General features: G+C 37.3%; 1 protein-coding gene across 1 annotated transcript; it reads right to left on the reverse strand.

The window, feature by feature from the left end:
* Positions 1-10,594: 10,594 nt before the first annotated feature.
* LOC608150 (acyl-CoA-binding protein-like) lies at positions 10,595-10,858 on the reverse strand. Its single transcript, XM_038564510.1, has one exon. It carries the CDS (start codon positions 10,856-10,858, stop codon positions 10,595-10,597), a length of 264 nt encoding a protein of 87 aa, XP_038420438.1.
* Positions 10,859-19,558: the final 8,700 nt, after the last annotated feature.

Here is a 19,558-nt window from a genome sequence, read left to right on the forward strand (position 1 = left end):
CACACACACAGAAGCACACATATGTACACATATGGTCTCTTTTTCTCTTTTATCTCACAAATGCATAGTTCTAATTCCAACTCTATGTCAGAGTGACATGATCCTTAGAGTGAAATGGGCGGTAGAAGCATATATGGCATCATGTCACCTGACCACAGGAAACAGGGCTTGGCCTGGCTTCAGGTGTCCTTTTGCTATCAGGAAAAAAACCAACCACAAGAGGCCTGGCAGTTATTACTTCCTCCCAGAGAAGAGGTCTTTATCTGGGCATCATTCTACAAAATTATGTATTTTTGCTGCCCTTAGGATCACTTTTTAAACACAAAGCATGGAGGAGTGTATATCTACCAGTCAAATCTGGGGACAGAGCCTGGGGTTGCAGAAGAAATGATCACAGACTGAGGAGCCAATGTCTCCAGGAGTCCTCTGGAGATCATCAAACAGCAGTGACTAGAGACATAGTTATGCTAACAAAGATTTGACTCAAATTTTTTATTTGATTTGAAGATAAAAATGGTAAAATAGCACTGATTATTTTAATATTTTTCCTAATTGAAAGTAATATTTCACTTCCACTATGCTTTTTTTTTACCGTTCCCATATTATCTAAAATATACAGCTTCGTTTTTCTACGTCATGCATACGAACTATCTAATGTCACTAATGCCAAGATGTTTATCTTTTTGATAACATGTAAATGTTCATTTTTTCTCTTAATTTGGTTTGTTGAAAAAAAATTTTTGTTAGTATCAAGTCCTAATAATATAGACTTTTATAATATAAGTATTTTCATTTCCACAGGCGAAACTATGCAGAACAGTGCACTTGCTAGGCTTGGAGAATAGTGTGATGATACATGGAGTTTGGGAGGGAAAAGAAAAAGGCAAATTATTTTTAACAAATATTTATTTTCAGATGAAAAAGATCTAATAAAGCTGAACAGTTCCACAGAGTTAACCTAGAGCTCCGCTTCCGAAACATCCTATATTGTTGAACCCAAGGCCTAGGGATAAGCTATTTTCCTAGAGTCACCCAGTTGTACACAAATCAAATTCTCCTCCTTCTAGGTACAGTGTTCTGATTTTCTCTTTTTTTCCTCCTGACTTAACCACCAAATCATTCCTTGGACTGCATGTAACTGATTTGGGATATTTCATGAAAAGTGGGAGACATTCTGAGAAGAAAATATAGCAGCATAGTGCTATAGACATAGATAAGGAGAAACTGGAAGTAATTACAACTCAGTGACTTCAGTAGAAGAGGCTTCATACCAGGGGCATCCTGGGATAAACTAGAGAAGCGGGTTTAGATTTTTTTTTAATTCAATGAGCCAACATCTTCCTTAGTCTCAGATGTAGTGTTCAACAATTTATCAGTTGTGTTTAACACCCAATGCACATCACATCATGTGCCCTCCTTACTGCCTATCACCTAATTACCCCATGCTCTCACCTACCTCCCCTCCAGCAACCCTCAGTTTGTTTCCTGTAGTTAAGAGTCTCTCATGGTTTTTCTCCCTCTCTGATGACTTCCTGTTCAGTTTTCCCTCCCTTCCCCTAAATAGTCTGCACTATTTCCTATACTCCACATATGAGTGAAACCATAGATCATTTTCTTTCTCTGATTGACTTATTTCACTCAGCATAACACCCTCCAGTTCCATCCATGTTGATGCAAATGGTAAGTATTCATTCTTTCTGATGGCTGAGTAATATTCCATTATATTTATATATTACATCTTCTTTATCTCGATGGACACCTCTGCTCTTTCCACAGTTTGGCTATTGTGGACATTGCTGCTGTGAACCTTGGCGTGCAGGTGCCCCTTCAGATCACTATATTTGTATCTTTGGGGCAAATACCTAGCAGTCAAAACCTCAATGAGATACCACCTTACACCAGTCAGAATGGGTACAATGAACAAGTCAGGAAACAACAAATGCTGGAGAGGATGCAGAGAGAGGGGAACCCTCTTGCACTGTTGGTGGGGATGCAAGCTGGGGCAGCCACTCTGGAAAACAGTATGGAGGTTCCTAAGATGTTAAAAATAGAGCTACCCTAAGACCCAGCAAGTTTAGATTCTATGTGTCATTTCCTAAACACGACTTCATAAGCAAAGTGGAGTTATTGTGAATTGGTGAAAAACAATTCTTTGGAATCAGGAATTCAGCAGCAGGCTTTCTAAATCTTGAGATTGAAGCATCATTCAATAGTAAGGACTGGAAATGGTAATTGAGTCATTGAGTACATAAATTTAATATACTCTCTGAGGGAGTGAACTTAAAGAGTCATCACTAAATACAGAGTCATGGAGAAATAGACCTATAGGCTGATAGGACAGAAAGAAGAAATCAAAAGATAGGGTAGGACAAAATTATTTTTAAAAAGTAAACTCAGTTTTGTGCAATGTCAGAATAACAGATGAAGAGACAATTTCACGGAGGAAGACATCTATTAAGTAGAAAAAAAATGAAGAATTAAATTGGACCTTCGGATTTTGTGAGAAAAATCTTTGTGAGCTTCCAGACACTATTTTCATAAAATACACTCTCAGTTATTTCAAAGGGGAAAAATTAGTTTAATTATTCATTTATTTATTCAACAAATATTTATTGAGCAGCTACTATGCACTACGCATATTTTGTTGATGTTTTTCATGTTACTTAATGACTAATCCTTTGGAAGAGCCTTTCATCCTTGACTTTTTTCAGCATTTAGTATAAAGACTAGCAAGTGGAGACAGTGCCCTCCATAATGCCGAGATCTCAGATCATGCAGTGCCGGAAACACTCAGACAGAGTGCTCTTTGGAGATTTCCATCTCTGGGACTGTATTTTGGCTCCAGTTGGAAAAAAAAATAATGATCATTATGATCTTTCTGTTAATTGACAGGAAGAACAATAATTGTGGCTTGTACAAAGGTTTTTATTTCTATTTGTACATTTATGGAAAGAATTTCAGATTAAAGGCCTTTGCTGTATGTCTCCTGTAATTTCTTTGTTTGTTTGGTCAAGTATGACAGGCTAGTAGGACAAGTAGCAAGAATATGCCTTTAATCCATGGAGCAAATACTTCTATGCAATGGTTGCATCTTAGCCTTTAGGTCAGTGTTCTCAAGAGACAGTGAAATTCTCTTATAGAGTAAGAGGAGGTATAGTTTGAGATCACAGCAAAATAATAATTTAAGTATAACTAGGCAATGGAGCCAAAGCAAGAAACAAGAGTCAAAGTTATTTTTTAGAGGCTCTTATTTTCTAAAAAGGAGAGTTATATAGAAAGAATAAGTAAATAGTTTGGGGTGTTCCAAAGTACTGTGAAGAAAAATAAAGATAAGGAGAAATAACCACAGAGTGTATTTTGTGAGATGAGGCTAGGTGATGGCTTATTATATATATAGCCAAACAGTGATATTCAAGCCTAGACTTGAATGAAGTAAGAAAATGAGCAATGAAGGATCCCTGGGGGGCTCAGCAGTTGAGCTTCTGCCTTTGGCTCAGGGTGTGATCCTGGGGTCCGGGATCGAGTCCCATGTCCTGCTCCCTGCATGGAGCCTGCTTCTCCCTCTGCCTGTGTCTCTGCCTCTCTCTTTGTCTCTCATGAATAAATAAATAAAATATCAAAAAAAGTCATTATAAAAAAAAAAAGAGAGAAAATGAGCAATGATAAGATCTGAAGGAAAGAAGTCCCACAGAAAAGGAATACAAGAGTGATGTCCTGCCTCAAGGGTAACCAGGGAGCATGCTTGAGAAACAAGAGATAGGGTAGAGAGGGAGTGAGGGAAAAATTGCTGGAGCAGTACTAAAGTCACCAAATCTTTACAGCTTGGTCTTTAATTGGGATTTTATTCTAAGGGTGATGGGAAACCAGTAGAGGGTTTTACATAAAAAAAGTGATTCTATCTGATTGTGTTTTAAAAATATCAGAAACAGCTCCTTTGTATAAAGTAAATGGAATCAATTGAATCAAAATAGGAGTGAAAAGAGAGGAATCAGTCCAGAAACTGCTAAGAGAGATATGGGAGAGAGTAAAATGGACTAAGATGGTGGCTGCAAAGGGCATAAGTGGCCCAAGTCAAGCTGTGCAATATAATCAGTCATAAATTGAGACTGGAGGCTTTAAAAAAAATTAGGCAGCTTTTATTACACATAGGAGAGTAGTTCTCCTAGATTCAGTGAGGTGGTGATTGGACCAAAAGAGAAAAAAGCTATGATCATGTGAACATGAATTAAAAGAAGGAAAAAGAGTTGTAAAAGAGTAACAAGAACTTCCTCCCTTTAATACAAACCAGACAAAAATAATAGGACTTCCGATGTAAAAAGAACAGCAAAATCCAGTAGTACCAAAATTTTCAGATTTTACCAACCATAAAAAGTACCAGAAATATGATATCCTCTTTTTATTTCATCCAATAAGCATACTTCATTTTTTTAAAGATTTTATTTACTTAAATTGAGAGAGAGAGAAAGAGAGTGAGCATGAGCATGGGAGAGGGACAGAGGGAAAAGGAAAAGCCGACTCCCTACTGAGCAGGGACCCTGAGGTCATGACCTGAGGTGAAGGCAGACCCTTAACCCACTGAGCCATTCAGGTGCCTCCAAATAAGCATATTTTTTAAAAACTGCATTTTTAAAAGCATATCATCTTTCCCAAAGGTTATTAATTTGATTATCCTATTTGCCTTTGTTACAAATTTGATCCATTATAATCATTTTTCTTGTTAGTCAATGAAAAATAATGTTCATTTTAATTTTTTTTTTCATTGACAGAATTTTATTGACACATGAAAGCTTCATCGTCTGGCTCCAAATACTATGCTAAGGACTAACAACAAACTTCAAGATAACTTTGTTTAACATTAATTTTAAAGTCACCCTAGTACTTGCAGAGTTCTCTCATTGGTTTGCTTTCGCACCATTTTTATTCCAAATAGGGCTGCCAGACAAAATATAGGACATCTACTTGAATTTCAATTTCAGACAACGCATCACTTTTTAGTACAAATGTGTTCCAAGGATTTTATAGGCCTTACTTATACTCGAAAACAGTATTTGTAATTTACCTGACATTTAAAGTTAACTTAATGTTATATATTTTTATTTGGCCAATCTGTCAACCCTGACCCAAGTCCCTTTGAGAAGTTCTTACGTACATTTTCGTTTGTAGTTTACACTGAATTACCTACTGTTAAAATGCATCTACCCTGTAATCAAGGATATCTAGGTATTACAATTTCCAGGCTCCTAAAAAGAGAGCATTTTCCTAGTTCCTACCAACCTATTTCCTTATGAACATTTTCTTTTTTTTTAATATTTTATTTATTTATTTGAGAGGGAGAGAGGGAGCGAAGAAGCACAGGAGTGGGGCAGAGCGAGAAGGCGACTCCCCATGGACCAGGGAGCCCAACGCAGGACTCGATCCCAGGACCCTGAGGTCATAACTTGAACTGAAGGCAGATGCTTAACCAACTGAGCCACTCCAGTGCTCCCTTTATGAGCATTTTCTCGTTAGCTATAAAAATAATGCAGTTTAGGTACTGAAGTGGAAACATCCTAACTTCTAATCACTGCCAGGGAAAGGTGCAGCGCTTATGATCTGTACACATATCTGCAGGGATACATCTGAAGCCTGTTAAGTGCTTAAAGAAAAATCATCCTTAATTATTCTTTAAGGGAATTGATTACTTTCAATAGTTTGAACAAGCTTGTAAATGCAATAATACATTCTCTTTCTTGTGGGATCCTGTGTGCACATCATACAGCTCCTGCAAGGCCTGAAGTGACTAGATACGTGTTTTTAAATAATTGAGATGAAGTGACTTTTCTTTGCTTGTGAACTCGGGATTGTCCTGCTACTGCCCTCCGTATTGCTTAGATTATTTTGCTTCCATTAAATGGAAATAGTGGGGAGCAGTGTTTCCAGCTACTGGATAGCAAGAGAATTAGAATTCTTATAAAGAAATGTTTTTCAAAAAAAAAAAAATGTTTTACATCTAAACCTGCTTCTGCATTTGTATGTTTGATGCTGTTTCCCCTTTTTAAATGGCATCTTGAATAATCTTCATTGAGGCCACTTTTATCTCCATCAAAAAACCCTTTTTCTTTCTTTCTTTTTTTTTTTTTTTTGTAGGAAAGAAGAAAGGCTCTCCTTTAAATTACACTTTCATCAGTCTGAAATAGGCTTAGGCAGTGAGTGAGTCTGGAAGTCTTTGAAAAGAGAGAGAGAGAGAGAGAGAGCAAGGGAAGGAGAGAGATACCTTGTTCCCTTGCAATTTGCAGAGGCAATTATCCCGAGTATGGAGGAGGAAGCTGAAGCAGCTGGCATGGATTTTTGACAACCACATTTAAATTGTTTATAAGAAAACTCTTTCCAGTAAACAGAGGTGTTCCAGATGCAAGGAGAGATTGTGGTATTTGAAATTTGAGAGAGGAAAATTCTAAAAAGCTGGGTGTGCTCGGAGAGTCTGTGATAGGACACCAGGCCATTTATAAACAGAACGAAAACCAGACAGGTCAAGGCTGGGCCTCTTGAGCAAGCCTTAAATATCTCTCCACACCACGTCCAAGGTGTGGAAGTCCTAGATGAAACTCGTTAGAGGGAACTGTGGGGTGTAGGGGGTGGGGAAGGCCCAACTATAACAACTCAGAAAGAAAACACTAATATAAATTTCCAATATTCTCCTTAGAAGGGCAATAAGGAAGCAGAGGGATTTTATGCCAAATATAAGCCCTAGAATTTCAGCACCAACAACAAAAATCCATACCTCTAATCCCCTAGAATAAGTGACCTGTGGTTTGAAAAATAAAGATTATAATTTATAGCTGAATATTGCAGAGAGATTTATTATATTTATAAACTATCTTTGGCATTTGAGGAACTTTTTGCCGTTGAGATTTTTCTAAAGAAACAGAAAACTATGGAGAGAGAAGATGTGTTGCGAGGCAAGGCTGTGCAGGAGAGCGAGCAACTTATTTATATATGTATTGCAAATATGAGTTGTCTCTTCTATTCCAGACACATCGACAGATACTGATGACGGAAAGAGTGATGCACAAGTTCCCACCGGTTTGTACAGAGTTAGTTCCTGGTCTCAGCACTTAACAGGTGTGTGTCCAGGTAACCGACTGTGTGACCTTGTGCAAGTCACTCACCTTCAACCTATGTCTTCCTTGAAACAAAAGAACAAACTAACAAACATTTATCTCATGTGATTTTTTTTTTTTTTTGATTTTCAAATGTCAGCTCTGCAGGGATATATTTTTGACCCAATAAAATTCAGTTTTTTGTTTTTTTTTTTGTGATGACTTTGACAAATGTTTAAAAATGGTATAACCAGGGATCCCTGGATGGCTCAGCAGTTTGGCAATTGCCTTCGGCCCAGGGCCTGATCCTGGAGTCCTGGGATCGAGTCCCACGTCGAGCTCCCTGCATGGAGCCTGCTTCTCCCTCTGCCTGTGTCTCTGCCTCTCTCTCTCTCTGTGTATCTCTCATGAATAAATAAATAAAATCTTTGAAAAAAATGGTATAACCACCAACACAAGCATGATTTGAACGTTCTCTCCCTAAAAAGTTCCCTCATGCCACCTTGCAGTCATTCCCTCCTTGGAGCCCAGCCTCTGGCAAATTTAGATCTGCTTCCTGTCACTATAGTTTGTCTTATAAGATTTTATGAAAAAAAGCAATTTTACATTACACACTTTTGTGTGTATCTGGCTTCCTTTACTTTGTAGAATTCTTTTAGAATTTACCCTTGTCTTAGGGACCAGTATTATTCCATTGTATGGACCTTCAGGTGTCATTTAGATAATTAAGTAAAAAAAATGTACGTGGACCCTGGTGAGCAGTCCCTGATTTATCTAATTTTGTGTATGTGTGGTATAAAATTATTAAATGAGCCTCAGATTCTAGATATTATTTTCTGTTAAACTTTAAAGAATAAAATCATATTGCAAGAAGAAGTAATATTTTAGGCTAATGCCCAGAGGCTTCGGTTATAAATAAAATGAGAGATTGGGAAATTTAGACATTATCTGGAAAATGTGAAACTTCCTTTGATTCAATTAGTGGACACGTTCTCTAGTCTGATTTATCAAGTTCCGTTGTCTTGATTCTATTCTCACTCTGTATGTGTAGATAATGCCACACTTAGAAATATATACTCTCCAAGGGTCAGTCTTTATTGTCGCAGACATGACAATTTATTTTGTTGCAACTCTGGCGATCAGAGTCTGTTAATGACTTCATAAAACTTGACACACCATTTTTTTTTCCTACAGGGAAGAAAATTAGGAGTTTAATTTCAATATAGAAATGGCACTCAGAAAAGTGACCACAGATAAATCTAGAAGCTATTTCCATTTCCCATTTCTTCTACACGAGAAGTATGTCTCTGAAATTAACTCGTTTTTATGTGTCATCAAAATCCAAAGCAATATTCCTGCTATGATTTGATTTCTACAATTCCCAAGTTAGAGTCTACTGGACCTAGAATTAAGAAACTGCATTCGCGAGGTAGTTTGAGCAATAATGCTTCTCTCATTCAAAAGAGGACGTACACTGGCTCAGAGCTTGAAATTTGAATTTGGCTTGTGCATCTAAGAACTGGTGATCAGGATTTGCAGTTTGCAAGCTCAACTCTTAACGGAATCCAGGATTTATTATTGAGATCAGTAGACTGCCTGTAAGTGCAACCCTAGGCTTGCGACTTAGACTTCAATAGGACTTAGCTGAAAACAGCTTAATCAGAACTTGAGCAAATGCCATCACTTTCTGTAGATCAGAAAATTTCCTCCCCCACAAATTGCATTTATGCTTCCAATATTTTGCATGTTACTTTCACTATTCCTATTTGACAAGGTTGTAAGCTGGGGTTTTGATTTTTTTTAACCCTTTGTGTGCTACTGCTTGAACGAAGACCATTAGTCATTCCTGTGTACCAGCTGATGCATTCAGAGAGGGCCACGAGGGCACACATGTCCTCGTTCAGGGCACACTCCTTGGTGTGAAACAGGGAAAGAGGACACCAGGAGGCTGGTATCTGCACTGAGGGATGGAGCCAGCTTTCATTTGTCTTTCAGGATGGATCCATTTCACTGATTTGAAAAGCTAGTGTGAATGAGTTTGTGATCCAATGCCTAGAACTCTGGATCGTAGGAAACAAAACCTTCCCTCTTGAACACCAGCAGGAGGAAATGACAGGAACCTTGCTCTCGTGGACGTTCTCCTCGGGAACCAAAGAGGGATTTGTCCTGGCTGGTGGCATTTTTTCATGTATTTCATTCTCTCTTAAAACTTTCTTTTAGGCTCAGTATGTGGATGATGGTGGTGAGTTTTGATGTGTGAACTCTACCAGGGCATATTTACTATAAAAACAGAGGTGAGGACATAACCGTGGGGAGACCTAGATCTAGCACAAACTACACCCGTGAAGTAAAGCTCTTTGGGATGGCTCCCTGTGATGAAAGGAACAAAGTTGCCTGTCTTTCTTTCTTTCCGTTTCCAAAGAAACCTTTTATGAAAACATACTGTATTTTGCCATCACTCCATTTCTTGCAATGAGATTTTGCATCTTGTTTGCTTGTCTTCCTTCTATTTCACATTTGGATACATTTCTTAAGAAGCTTGCATTCCTGTAACCAGTGGCTTTAAAATATACTTTTTATTGTGACTAAAAGTCAATCGGAGAAGGACAAACATTATATGGTCTCGTTCATTTGGGGAATATAAATAATAGTGAAAGGGAATAGAAGGGAAGGGAGAAGAAATGGGTAGGAAATATCAGAAAGGGAGACAGAACATGAGAGACCCCTAACTCTGGGAAAAGAACTAGGGGTGGTGGAAGGGGAGGAGGGCGGGGGATGGGGGTGACTGGGTGACGGGCACTGAGGGGGGCACTTGACGGGATGAGCACTGGGTGTTATTCTGTATGTTGGCAAATTGAACATCAATGAAAAATAAATTTATTATTAAAAAAAAATATATATATATTTTACCGTGTGACCCCATACATATATATTAAATTAAATATATAAAGTTATACATAGAACTTAAATGAAAGCTAAATAACACTTTGGCAAAACTATTTACCCTTCCCATGAATAATGCACTCTGCTATTACGTAGTTAACTCTGTTTAATTTTTTCCATGCTCTTCATGATCTACTATATTAATCTCAAAACCTACTAATGGTTTGCAAACCACATATTGGAAAACACTAATATAAATGATATTTTGAAAAAAAATGATATGCTGTATCCTGCAATGGTTTGGTGTAATCTGTATACCTGCAAAAAAGTTGAGTTTAGGCTTTTCAAATATAGTTTCTCTGTAGTATAAATCTCTGTTAGGAGGAAATGAAAAAATATTATTATTTTTTTTTTAAAGTAACAAATGCAACTTTAATTGATCTCTGGATGAAAACTACTCAGCGCAGGTCAGTAACCATGGCAACTCTACTCTGTTGGAGCCATGTCCTGCATGGTCTTCAGGACCTAGGTTAATGGGCTCTCTGCATTATTTCATGTCATCCACTGTATTAAAAAAGCAAGGCATTAGATCAGTTTGGATGAAATGCACTGCTGGTAGCCAAATCCAGCTATTACATTCCATATTTTTTCTTTAGATCTTCTACTTTGTTGATGTAAGCTTTCATGGCATTTTCCTTGGAAGTCCTTTTCAGGTGATTCCAGGCATCCCACTTGGCCTTGCCTCTGAGATCCAACAGCCCAGGCCATTCTGTGTTTACGTCACCTATAGTTGCTTGTTTGTAGTGACTGTAGATGAACAACATCTCATCATCTGCTGGCTTGGTCTCGAGGTGCTTAACATCCTCAGTAGCTTTGTCAAACTCAGCCTGAGACATGCTGGCAGGGTTGTGAGGCTTCGGGACTGTCCACGGAGGCGGCCAAGAGCAGGAAGCAGTCAGGAAATGAAAAATAATTAATTTTTATTGTCTTTCATTACATTGAGGAAATTTTTGCACTTAAACTGTTATTTAAATGTTTGATGTAGGAAAATGGAGTCCTGGCTTCTAGCGTTTTCCCTTCGGCTAACTAGTGATATGTCCTTGGCTCTCATGTCACCAGAGTAGCCTCAAAAATTCAAGAATTTGGGATCCCTGGGTGGCTTAGTGGTTTAGGGCCTGCCTTCAGCCCAGGGCGTGATCCTGTGGTCCTGGGATCGAGTCCCACATTGGGCTCCCTGCATGGAGCCTGCTTCTCCCTCTGCCTGTGTCTCTCTGCCTCTCTCTGTGTGTCTCTCATGAATAAATAAATAATCTTTTTAAAAAATTCAAGAATTTTTTCTCTCTGTGTATATGTATATACATATATCTGCATATATGCAGATATTGCATATGTATGCATCTGATCATTTTGATATTTTTTACTATGTGCTTATGATATTTTTGTAATAATATAAAGAAGAATGAATGAATTTAACTGAATTATTTGTAAATTTTTGTTTAGGTTTTAAAAAAAAAAGTGTTTTGTAACTTGCCATCAGTAAGCTATAACCATGTAGTTATTTCTCTAGGAGAAGTTACAGAATTGACCAGCTCCTTGGGCTTCTTGTTTGGTTCCCCTGAGAGATTTGGGGTTCATGTATTTTAAGACAAGCAAACAGAGCTACTTTGTGGTGCAGGTGATGGTTAGGAAAAGTACAAACCTTTTTAAAGAATTGAACATGCACTGTTTGCTTAATGTGTAGCCAGTAGCTCCTAACTCTATTTCTTAACTTCTGATTCCCCTTCTCCTTCTCCTCCTTCTTTTTCTTCTTCTCAGAAATGAGACCCTTGATTCTATTTCTTAAGTGAGCTCTAAGATTCCTCTATATGAGACAGTGGAACATGAACTATTCACCACAATGCTTTCCTCCACTGTACACATTTTTCAAGAACAAATTTTGGCCAAGAGACACTAAAATATGTTGCACCCTTACTAATAATTGCACCACACTGGTAAAATTCACTTGTGTGTTCTTTTAACAGGGACGATACTTAATTAAATATAATGCAAAGCCACATAAACATGAACTTTTATTCATCTGTACTGCAAATTCTTCATTTGACATTTTTTATCCAGCTTTCAGATTTTCCTTTGAATTATACTTTAGACATAAGTAAGATGTCTTCATTAAATTTGTTGATCCTTAGTTAAGACATGATCTATTGTTTGACTATTGCAGTATACACATACAGCACTGCAAACTTCATGTTTCTGTGCTGAATTTAAACCAGCTTTAGACATCAAAGATTTGCATTATACTGATGTGAATTGAACTATAGGGCTAAAGAATAGCCTTTTGTGGAGGGAAATGAAGCTTAAAAGAAACAGCTAAGTGGTTATGCTTCACCCTGTCAGACAGCAGATTTCATATTCAATGCCACAAGATGGTCTTGTTCTGTACAGCCTTCATTTCATGTGTTTGTTGGGTTGAGGCAGCCTGTCTCAATGCAGGCTGGTTAAGTCTTTGAATATTGCAAGATTCTTCATCTACATATCCGTACTTCTCCCTCTGTAAAGGAAGAGAAATTAAAGTCCATTTGGAGATGTATGTTGAACATGTGTTTATGTAAATATTCAGTTTGAGGGTAAAGTTTTGAGATACTGTCTTCATAGCATTAGTTGCGTGAAAGCTGTGTGACAGACAAGGAAGTCCTATAGAGTAGGAGAGAAATTAGCCACCTATTTGTTGGAATTTTGGAGGTCTCAGGGGAGTGAGGAGTGCTTCTATCTTTATCTTACTATGAAAAGAATTTATGGCGGTCCAAAGGTACAATCTTCCAATAATAAAATAATTAAGTCCTGCAGATGCAATGTACAGCATGGTGATTATGGTTAATAATACTGTATTGCGTATTGGAAACTTCCAAAGAGTGTAAATTTCTTTTTATTTATTTATTTTTAGTAAAGGAGTAAATCTTAAAAGTTCTCATGACAAAAATATTTATAACTATGTATAATGATAGATGTTAACTAGACTTATTTTGGTGAATAGTTTGCTATATATATAAATATTGAATGATTATGTTATACACCTGACACTGACATATGTTAATTATACCTCAAAATAAATAAGTGCATATATATATATACATATTTCTATTCACTTATAAATGTTCTATATACCACATTTAGTCATGCAGTTTTACTTGTAGAACTGTAAAATCCATTAAGAAAAAGAATAACCAAAGAGTACAAAACATGTACTCAGCACTAAACTAGCTTTTTGCCCAAGGAAGGATATATCTAAGACTTAAAGTCTATTTTAGTTATAAATATAAAAAAGGGATGTATCTAAGATTTAAAGTCTATTTTAGACATAAATAGTTATATAAATATAAGAATCACCTCCGAGAGGTGATTCCATCAACAGTGAAGGGCGATGTGGGAAGTGAGAAGTTGTGATGAGAATTCTAGAAGTGTCTAACTTTATTGAAACACATACCAGAATCTGCTACACTACTTTATCTCTGCCAAAGATTTCTTGCAGATGAGAAAGGTATACATAAGATAAAATCATATCAGAGACCCCACAAGTCCAATGTGAAACCAGGGAAAGTGTCAATATAGATTAAAACCTTCAAATATTAATCAATGTTTATTGCATGATTTTATGATTTTATGATTATCAGTTATATAATATAGTAATCACTTAGTTATCAAACTCACTAACATCATGTGAATTAGGTCATTGTTTCTGTGTCTGTAAGTACGTATCGTGATATATCAGGTTCATTAAGGAAAACAGAAGCCACACTAGGTAATTCAAACAGAAAGAGATTTAAAACGAGGGTTTGGGAGTTTGGAAAATCATTGAAAGGTTTAAGAGAGTGACAACTGAGATATATGTGGAATGTCACTCGGTTTCATCAGTTTGCTGCCTCGATTTTGATGCTGAGAGTCAAAAATGTGTTGCTCCGACGTAAGCTAGAAAATTGTAAGAAACAGGTGTCAATGACTTAACTGACCAGTAGCCCCAAGGGAAAATGTAGTCCAGCTGGCCACAACTAAGCTTCCCATCTGCCAAAGCCCATGTGCTCACTGCCCTCTGCAGCTAGAACAAATGCCATAAAGTGGCAGCATGGTTGGCATGTTTGTGCTTGATTGTGTGTGTGTGTGTGTGTGTGTGTGTGTGTGTGTGAACTATGCTTAGAATTATACTAGATGAAAATTCACTTAAATATTAACAGTGTCTCATCTATTGATGGTAAATAAGATTTTGGTGTTCAATGTATGTTGATTGCTTTTTTTATTACATGGGATTATTGTAACAATTCCATTTCTACTAAAATATTAGTTTCCTACTACTGTATAATAAATTACCCAAACTAAATGGATTAAAACAGCCTACTTATTATCTTAGAGTTTTCATGTGTCAGGAGTCTGAGCACAGCTTACAGGGTCCTCTATTCAGGTTTTATAAGACTATAATTCAGGTATTCTCCAGGGTTGGCGTCTCATCTGGAGGCTTGACTAGGACAGAACCTATTTCCCAGCTCATAAGATTAATGGCAGAATTAATTTTCTTGCAGAGTTAAAACTCATGGGGGCTTGTTCTTCAAGGCCTTCTAAACTCAGAGAGAACTTAATCCTTCTTTTAAATGGCTTACCTGTTTGGGATAAACTCACCCAAGATAATCCATATTTTTATTAACTGAGAGTCAACTAATTAGAGTCCTTTATTACATCTTAACTAACCTTTGCCATATAAAATAATAAAATCTTGAGAATGATATCCCATCATATTCACAGGTCCTGCCCACAAAGAGAGGGCTTTGGTCACTGTGGACATTTTAGACTTTTGCCTACCATAATTGTTAAAGAGAAAGCTTAGTGTACTGGAAATTTTCTGCCTCATACTGTCGGCTCAGTCTTCCTAAGGTGTTTTGACATGGCTCCATTCAAGTATTAAGATAGTAGATTTCTGAAGTGAAAGTGAGGGGCCCCCAGAAATACTACTTTGGTCTAAAGCAGAGTGATGCTTTGCATTGGTTCAACTTAATCCTAGAATTTTAGGTTATATCATTCCAGAACTAGAAGTTGCCATAGAATGCATGTTGACATCCTCTTTCATGTTAAAAAAAATAAACAGAACCAGAATATGGGTTGTACATTGTCATAGCTAATTATAAGTGTAGCCATGGATCAGAGTTTTGGTTTTCCTGACCCTCTAATCTAGTAGTATTTTTCATAATACCACCCTATTTTGTCCATGAGATTACTACGGGAAATTTTGTTTATTAGAATTACACTGTTTTCCAATTTCAGTGTAAGGAAGATATAAAACTCCAATCATGTGCCTAATTTATAGTTTCAACTGTACATATTTTGAACTGAGGCCTTGAAATTATTTTACTTATGTTACACCCAAACAATGGGTATCTAGAGCATAGTGATACAAAGAAAAGCTATATGAAAATAGAGGTTGCATGAGTTACCAAATCTTTCTTTTATATCTCCATGGAATGCTCTCTCTCTTAGTTTTTTTTTTTAATCCAATGTCAATTTATTATTTAAGATGAAAACATCATTCCAATTCTTCCAATCTGGCTTTCTCCCAAGAATTGTTCACCATCTTTGTTGTTATGGTCTATACACCCTCAGTAGCTTTTAGGATACGTGGTGGCAGGATGCTGTGTCTGTTGTGTCCACCTTTATATCCTTGGTGCCTACCTGTAATTGGCCCAGAGTAAGTGCTCAACAAATATGTGTGAAGTGAAAAAATGAAAGGAAGGGAAAGAAAGGAAAGGAAAGAAGGAAAGGAAAGGAAAGGAAAGGAAAGGAAAGGAAAGGAAAGGAAAGGAAAGGAAAGGAAAGGAAAGGAAAGGAAAGGAAAGGAAAGGAAAGGAAAGGAAAAAGGGAAGGGAAGGGAAGGGAAGGGAAGGGAAGGGAAGGGAAGGGAAGGGAAGGGAAGGGAAGGGAAGGGAAGGGAAGGGAAGGGAAGGGAAGGGAAGGGAAGGAGAAGGGAAAAATAAAGAAAGAAAAAATTCATTGTAAAAGGTCAGGCTCATCCTGGGAAGCAGCAAATCCAAGAGAATGCAGGGAAAATATGAACCCCTTCTGAGTAAAAGAAGGAAAACTTTTAGTATAAAAATACTAGAAAAGTTTAAGTGGTAATGATGTTTGAGTGACTTAAGATTTTAAACTGATAAAGCTACCACAATTCACTGATCTGTCTTGATGAACAATTTGGAATCCCAGGCATAAAGCCCTGATCAAACAAGTAACCTTCAGTTCTGCTCTCCAAATCCTGGTGAAGGTCTAGCAGAGAGAAATCACTATTTTAGGTTGATATTTTAAGGAGATCTATTAGCTTCTTGCTCCCCAAGTATTTTATAACTGCCCAGAAAGTTGCCTCAGAATTTAAGACATCTACAGAATTACCTCCCTTTAATACGGTCCAGAATTAGAGAGTTCCTTTTCCGAAAATCAATGTATGAGCGAGCCCTATAGGTTTCACGTAATTTTTTTTGAGAAAGTAACATAGAATCTTGTGTATTACTCAGTGCCTCCTAAATACTAACTTTTTTTTTCAAATTTAGTAATTCACAAACAATGCACACATACACACACACTTTCTGTGAGAAGTGATATACTTTATGCCTCATAATCATGAGATATATATAAATAGTAACTTTTCCTCTTTGCTCCAGACTGCCAGGGTATCTAGAACTACTGTTATCATTTTAAGATGCCCAGTTGTCCTGGTTTGCCTGGGATTCTTGAGCTTTTTGGGTTTCTCAGGACATGGGCCTTTTAGCACTACAATTGGACAGTTTCAGACTAACTAGAATGGGTTGGTCACCCTCCTTCTGATTTTCTTTTTTTTTTTTTTTTTAAGATTTAATGTATTTATTTATGAGAAACAGAGAGAGAGAGTGAGAGAGAGAGAGAGAGAGAGGCAGAGACACAGGCAGAGGGAGAAGCAGGCTCCCTGCGGGGGGAGGAGCCTGATGCAGGACTCGATCTCAGGACCCTGGATCACACTCTGAGCCAAAGATAGATGCTCAACCACTGAGCCACCTACACGCCCCCTTCCTTTTCATTGCAAAAGGAATATATGTTTGTCTTTGAAACTTTAAATTATAAATTTCTAAACATTGTATTTGTTCAAAAACATTTTATGTATTTACAAACTTATCAAATTCATAAAAAAGTAGGTGTAGGCACACAATTTAAATGGGAAATTCTATTTGACTAGTTGGATTAAGAAACCAGAACTGAGGGTGATTGAAAGTGACTGAAGGAAAGGGTCTGGAAGTCACCGCTGTTGAGGAACAGCTAAGGAACAGATGGTCCCTTTATGCACCATGTTGACAGAAGCAGGAGACATGCACTAAGTGTAGGAAAAAAAGAAAACAGGGAAAATGGGAAGAGAAGCTTCTGTTCTCATTATTGGCTGAAGCTCTTTTATTTCTCTTAATAATTTTCTTAGCAAGAGTTTGTTCCTTGATAATTTCTTTACTGAGCTTCACAGTTTGCTTGTTTGCTTGTTTTTTTCTTAACCGAGACTTCCTGTCTTTAAATAATGTTAGAAGTTAATGGATTAGATAGGTGTTAGCTAAGGAGAAAATGTCTAAGCCAAGACAGCAGCCTAAGGAGTTTGGGCCTGATTATTGTCACTGTAAAGTGACAAAGCTCTGAGTAGAGATGTTTTGGTTGGAAATGATGCAGAAAGAATTCCAGCCACTGCCACATATTGCAAAGCACTCCCTCGTGCCCCTGCATCACCACTTTCTCAGCCTATACTGAGCCAACATATTGTTTTTCTGTCCAAGTAATTTTCAGTAACACCCACAGAATCCCCAGCAGTGATTGCATCTAACATAACACCTGGCAAAAATTCAACTTAGTGTGAGCAAAATAGCATCTCAGAATTCATGGCCCTGAATAAAAACCTTCCTCCGCATTACGAGAAAGGGGAAAGGAAATAAAAGAGCCCATAGTTAGGAAATTAAGAAGTCTTCAGCCACTAATTCCAAGACGAAAATAAATAAATAAAACATGCATATTTTATAACCCAGTGCCAGCATCACTAAGGAAAGCAAAATTATACAATTCTACCCAGACACCATCTGTGTGATAGCAGCAGGTTAATTATTAAAACCAAGTCTTTTTTAGAGGAGCTAGTTCTGTTAGATTCAAGACACATTCAAGGGATCTTTCGCATGTTTCAGAGTCCGTGCTGGCTCCTTTTATTACATTAATATTCCTGTCAGAGAAATTCCACCAAACATAGAGAACTTGTAATTTTTTTAAATTCACTTTGTAGTCCACCATTATTTTATACTCCATGAGTTTACTTACGAGACATAGTTTACCATTCAATGAATGTGTCATTTTTGACAAAGCAGAGATAGAAGAGAAAGGAAACTGAAAGTTGCCAGAACATTTGCACTATTTTGCTCAGGTTTTTAATTCAATAAATTGGTCAGTCACATGGAAAATCAGTCACCTAAATGTAGATTTTTTCATGCACGAGACTTGATGCCCACAAATCCCATTACTAAATAATAGAATCTATGAGGCCTCATTTGAAAACGTGCCCCCTATGGTTTGAGCTGAATTTTGTCATGTGTGTCGTTGAATGAATAGCCCCACTGTTGGCTCTGTCTCCACAAGCTGACAGTCCAGCCTTGGTTCTGAAATAATGTTTTTTGTTTTGTTTTGTTTTGTTTTTAGGTAGGGACCATAATCACATTAGAAGCTATTTTAATCCCCTGGCCAATCAGATAGCTGCTCTTGGTGGGGCCATCCTTCCTGGGTCCCATCGTTTTATGAGTAATGGAGTACCACGACATTGAGGAGATGACATTATCTTCTCAGCATAGTTCCTTTTTGTTCAACAGTTGATGTGCCTTTCATACCACGCAAAAGTCTAGAACACATGGCACAATTTTCACACAGTTGTAAAAAAGAAAAATTTTTTCTCTATACATTTTTATTTATTTACTCTGTGTCTGTGCTCTCGCTAAAAATCCCTTCATCCATTTCTTTTTTTTTAATAAATTTATTTTTCATTGATGTTCAATTTGCCAACATATAGAGTAACACCCAGTGCTCATCCCATCAAGTGCCCCCCTCAGTGCCCATCACCCAGTCACCCCCACCCCCCTCCCACCTCCCCTTCCACCCCTAGTTCGTTTCTCAGAGTTAGGAGTCTCTCATGTTCTGTCTCCCTTTCTGATATTTCCCACTCATTTTTCTCCTTTCCCCTTTATTCCCTTTCACTATTTTTTATATTCCCCAAATGAATGAGACCATATAATGTTTGTCCTTCTCCGATTGACTTAGTTCACTCAGCATAATACCCTCCAGTTCCATCCACGTCCAAGCAAATGGTGGGTATTTGTCGTTTCTAATGGCTGAGTAATATTCCATTGTATATATAAACCACATATTCATCCATTTCTTATGACAGGATGGGGACAAAGCCCACATTTTAAAGATGTACAATCTGCACTCATATCACTCTAAAGTTTCGTGTCCAGCTTTGGGTATTAAGAAAGCATAGTAGTTAAAAAAAAAAATCAATGTCTAAGGTACTTGTTGGGATGAGC

The sequence above is a fragment of the Canis lupus genome, chromosome 19, assembly GCF_011100685.1.
Source record: "Canis lupus familiaris isolate Mischka breed German Shepherd chromosome 19, alternate assembly UU_Cfam_GSD_1.0, whole genome shotgun sequence".
In the NCBI taxonomy this organism is placed as follows: domain Eukaryota; kingdom Metazoa; phylum Chordata; class Mammalia; order Carnivora; family Canidae; genus Canis; species Canis lupus.